Raw genomic sequence first — 5,129 nt, 5'->3', positions numbered from 1 at the left:
AAACATGTGAAAACATGTAAATTTCATATATGTAATTAATATGAATTTATAAAAAATATAATTTTCATTTTTATTTATTATATCAACTAATTTTATCTCGAATAAAATCGTTTTCACGTGCAACGCACGTGCACTTTTCTAGTATATATATATATATGGGAAAACACTATGTTGGAGCCTTAAACAATGAAATTCGCAACACTACAGGTCTAGACGAAGCGATGAGTTTTGTTAATCCAGCTCGTTTTCAGCCGGAATTTAGATAATATGTGGGCTAGGTGTCACGCCTCGAGTCCGGACCCGCGTTCGCATGATTGTACAATGAGCTCCTATCACCCAAGTTGCTATAGAAATCCATTGTAAGCCATTATAAACTCATTTTAAATCTTTGATTTTTTTGACGTGTGACAAGGGTATCACAATCATCATTCCTTCAGAACGCGACGTCCTCGTTGTGGCCTGACCCCTCGATCCACCAGCACCGAGAATTTAGAGGTGGCTCCTAGATGTTCAAAAGGTTACTCCCGTCATGTAGCACTTTGCCCCGCAAGTTCAAGAGGTGGCTCTCATGCATATAGCACTTTGCCCCGCATAGCACTTATTCCCCGGTGTTCTATGCCGGTGACCGGCTCTGATACCATTCTGTCACGCCTCGAGTCCGGGCCCGCGCATGCATGATTGCACAATGGACCCCTATAGCAACTATAGGTATTAGTCCTCGCTTTACGAAAATGATTAACCAAATAACTATAGAAGTTCATTGTAAGTTATTATAAACTCATTTTAAATCTTTGATTTTTTTGATGTGGGACAAGGATATCACACTAAGAATGTTTGACTTTGACAATATCTAAAACTCAAGTTTTACAAGTGAGACCAGGACCAAGTCTCATAAATTTTAAAAGTTTTCGTGTTTGAGTTTAGTAAGTTAATTTTAGTTTATGATTATTTTGATTTAATTATTGATATGAGATATAATTTTCTATATTATATTAATATTTTTCAACATCACATAAACATTTTTTTTTTCTAGTAGATATATATTTTTTTAAATAAGTGACAATTCCAGTAAAATAGGGCTGGACGCCGTATATGTAACATTCCGTATATGTAACATTTTATAGTGCTGTAATATTCTCCTTTCTTGTTTTAAGTGAGTCCATTATCTTCCCTTGCTCCCATGGCTTACGCTGTTAATTTTTGTAAAATGTTACATTTCATGTTGGTTCTTTTGCTTCCAATATTAGCAACAGCGCAGCCCTATCGCAACGTTTCTTTGGGTTCATCTCTCATTGCGAACAATGAGAATTCAGCTTGGCCATCACCATCTGGTGATTTTGCTTTTGGATTCCGACAGACCGTGCCTGGTGGTGGCTACTTGCTAGCCATCTGGTTCGACAGTATACCCGAAAAAACTATAATTTGGTCTGCAAATCGAGATAAACCAGCTGCGGAAGGATCTAAGTTTCATATTTTTACAGATGGGAGATCTGAACTTGATGATCCGAGGGGCCAACCAATTTGGACTCCTAATCTGGCGGGCTCGGCTGTCGCATATGGCGCAATGCTTGACAGCGGTAACTTTGTACTGGTGGGCAATACATCAGCTCTCTTGTGGCAAAGTTTTAATGATCCAACTGATACGATTTTACCGTCCCAGATATTGAATGAAGGGGGTAGATTGGTTTCAAGCTTTTCGGAGACGAATTACTCCAGTGGGAGATTCATCTTTGCGATGCAAGGTGATGGGAATCTTGTGTCTTACAACAGAAACTTCCCCATGGACGACAACATCGGTGCGTATTGGGCATCAAATACTGTTGGCAGTGGATTCCAAGTGATCTTTAACCAATCTGGCTACATCTCCCTTACAGCAGAGAATGGAACAATACTTGATTTTCTGTCTTCAAATGGCGCTTCCACCGCCCTATATTACCAGAGAATGATATTGGATTATGACGGGGTTCTCAGGCATTATGTATATCCCAAGTTTGGTAATTCAACAGGTGGAAGGCCGATGAGTTGGTCCGTTTTGCACTTCTTACCAGAGAATATATGTCTCAGCATACCAAACAATTCGGTATGGGGTGCGTGTGGCTTCAACAGCATATGCTCCCTGGGAACTGATCAGAGGCCTTATTGTTTCTGTCCTACCGGTTACTCTTCTATCAATCCAAGTGACAAGATGAGCGGATGCAAGCAAGATTTCGTCGCACAGATTTGTGATCAAGAATCACGAGATGCATCACTTTTCAACTTCGTCGACATGTATAACACCGATTTCCTTGGTGGCAGTTACATGTCATATCAACAAGTACAAGAAGATTGGTGTCGACAGGATTGTCTTGATGATTGTTTATGTGCCGCTGCTATCTTTAGACGCAAGAGATGTTGGAAGAAAAAGTACCCTCTTTCGAATGGAAGATTTGACTCGAGCGTCCTGGGGAGAGCATGGATAAAGGTAAGGAAAAGTAATGCCACATTAGCCCCTCCAGCTAATATTCCGAACAAGAACAAAAGATCCACTCTCATTATCACAGGATCTGTTCTGTTGGGAAGTTCGGTATTTGTCAACTTGCTCCTACTCGTTGCTTTCTTGTTGTTTGGTTTTCATTTAAAACGACGAGAATCAAAGATTCTTCATCCGTACTCGGCCAACATAAGAAGTTTCACTTTCAAAGAATTACAAGAGGCAACAAATGGATTCAAGGAAGAACTTGGTAGCGGGGCTTGCTCAACTGTGTATAAAGGGACTCTGATGAACGAAAATGATGGTTTAATTGCGGTGAAAAAGCTGAATAAGATAGCGAAAGATTCTGAACAAGAACTGAAAACTGAATTGAACTCAATCAGCAGAACTAACCACAAAAATCTGGTGCAATTACTAGGATACTGTGATGAAGGTGAAAACAGGCTTCTCGTTTACCAATACATGAGTAATGGTTCGATAGCAAGCTTTCTTTTCCAGAACTCCAGGCCAAATTGGTTCCAAAGAGTACAGATTGCAATTGGAACCGCGAGGGGACTCTGCTATTTGCATGAAGAGTGCAGCACTCAAATCATACACTGCGACATCAAGCCTCAAAATGTTCTCTTGGACGAATCCTTGGTAGCAAAAATCTCGGATTTTGGGCTTGCAAAACTTCTAAAGGATGATCAGACCCGAACAACTACCATGATCCGTGGAACCAAAGGATATGTAGCTCCTGAATGGTTCAGAAACATGCCTATCACAGTAAAAGTCGACGTGTACAGCTTCGGTATCTTGTTGCTGGAGCTCATTTGCTGCAGAAAGAATTTCGAAACAAGCATTACGAATCAGCACGAGGAGATTCTGTCTGATTGGGCTTATGATTGTTACAAAGACGGTACACTGCACTTGCTAGTTGCCAATGACGAGGAAGCCACAAACGATATCAAACGGGCCAAGAAATTCGTGGTGGTCGCCATTTGGTGCATTCAAGAAGATCCGTCATTGAGGCCTAACATGAAGAGAGTTTTGCATATGCTCGAAGGATCTATCGAAGTGCCTCTTCCACCGGATCCTCAATCCTTCGTATGATGTTGGTGCTTTAAGATGATGGACTAAGTCATGTAATTGAAGCTGAGTTTCGAACAAGGAAATAAGGATGATTAATTCTGAATTTTTCCCAAAATATATTTACGAATAAGATTTTTGTGGCTATCTAATTCAGACAAAAAAATTACTAACTAAATATTTGAACACTGTTGTTTACTTGTGTGTACATGCATCAATTGTTAAAAATATATTGAAGAGTCCATGATTCAACAAAATTCCGAAATCCTATTTATATGTCGGAAAAAAGTAAGGATATTATCTTTTAAGAAGAATATGTAAATATTCTCATATGTGTCTTAGACATTGATAAATATTTTTCATTTTGACCAAGACACAATAGAGGAAGACAATATTAGAGATCCTCCCCTACGAACAAACTCAAGCACATCCAAAACATATACCATTAAAGAGTCCACTAGAGAGCGGAGAAATGCAATGCCAGATGATGGCAACTTGTATTTTTTCAAAAACATGAGGAAAACACTGGGAAAATGGAGGATTTTCCTATCAGTTTCCGTCAAGCCATGGAAAGTTCCAACTCTCAAAAGTGAAATGATGCCTAGAATGAGAAGATAAAGTCTATGAAGAACAATGACGTATGAGATCCTGTCTCATTGCCTAAAAGTACGAAGTTGATTGATTGCAAATGGATATTTAAAAGCAAGAGGGATTTGAAAGGCAATGTGGAAATATATAATGCTCGTCTTGTCGCTAAAGGCTTTACACAGAAAGAAGACATTGATTATAAAGAGACTTTATCTATGGTTTCTTCGAAAAACTCTTTAAGGATTATAGTGGCTTTGGTGATGCATTTTGATGTTGAATTTCATCAGATGGATATAAAGACTACATTTCTAAATTGTGACATTGATGAAACAATTTATATGGAGCAACCAGAAACTTTTGTGTCCAAAGACACAAATAATGTGATTTGCAAATTAAAAAAATCCATATATATGCTCAAGAAGGTATCTCGAGAATGGTATTTCAAATTTCATCAAGTAATCATCTTGTTTGGTTTTCAGATAAATTTGGTCGATGATTGTGTGTACCATAAATTTAATGAGAGTAAGCATATTTTTCTGGTTTTATATGTGAATGACATCCTACTTGCTAACATCAATGTAGAATTTTTGCATGATACCAAGAGATTTCTAGCTAAGAATTTTGAGATGAAAGATCTTGGTGATGCATATTTTGTATTGGGTATTCGGATACATCAAGATTGTTCTCGAGGTATTCTTGTATTATCTCAGAAATACTATATCGAGAAAGTTCTCAAGCGATATGTGATGCAAGACTGTATACTAACGGGCTAAGGCAGAAATTTAGTCTCAAACAAGGCCCCAAGAATGATTTTGAGGAAAAGAAAATGCAGATGATTCCCTATGCATCTGCAGTGGGGAGTCTGATTTATGCTTAGGTTTGTACACATCCAGATATTCCGTACACGACAGAAATGTTGGGACGATATTTAAGTAACCCGAGAGTGGAACATTGGAAAACATTCAAAAGAGTTTTATGGTACTTACAGAGAACAAAATGTTAC

At 38.4% G+C, this 5,129-nt stretch overlaps 1 protein-coding gene across 1 annotated transcript; it reads left to right on the top strand.

Annotated features, from left to right (window-relative positions):
• Positions 1 to 1,122: 1,122 nt before the first annotated feature.
• Positions 1,123 to 3,671, top strand: LOC140834155 (G-type lectin S-receptor-like serine/threonine-protein kinase LECRK3). Its single transcript, XM_073198829.1, has one exon. The coding sequence runs from the start codon at positions 1,181 to 1,183 to the stop codon at positions 3,560 to 3,562; it is 2,382 nt and encodes a 793-aa protein (XP_073054930.1). The 5' UTR covers positions 1,123 to 1,180; the 3' UTR covers positions 3,563 to 3,671.
• Positions 3,672 to 5,129: the final 1,458 nt, after the last annotated feature.

Source organism: Primulina eburnea, chromosome 6 (genome assembly GCF_022965805.1).
Source record: "Primulina eburnea isolate SZY01 chromosome 6, ASM2296580v1, whole genome shotgun sequence".
Lineage (NCBI taxonomy): Eukaryota > Viridiplantae > Streptophyta > Magnoliopsida > Lamiales > Gesneriaceae > Primulina > Primulina eburnea.
This window is presented reverse-complemented; position numbering and strand designations above follow the sequence as displayed.

Coding starts and splice junctions, on each gene's coding strand:
- LOC140834155 (XM_073198829.1), top strand. CDS start 1,181: ATGGCTTACGCTGTTAATTTTTGTAAAATGTTACATTTCATGTTGGTT.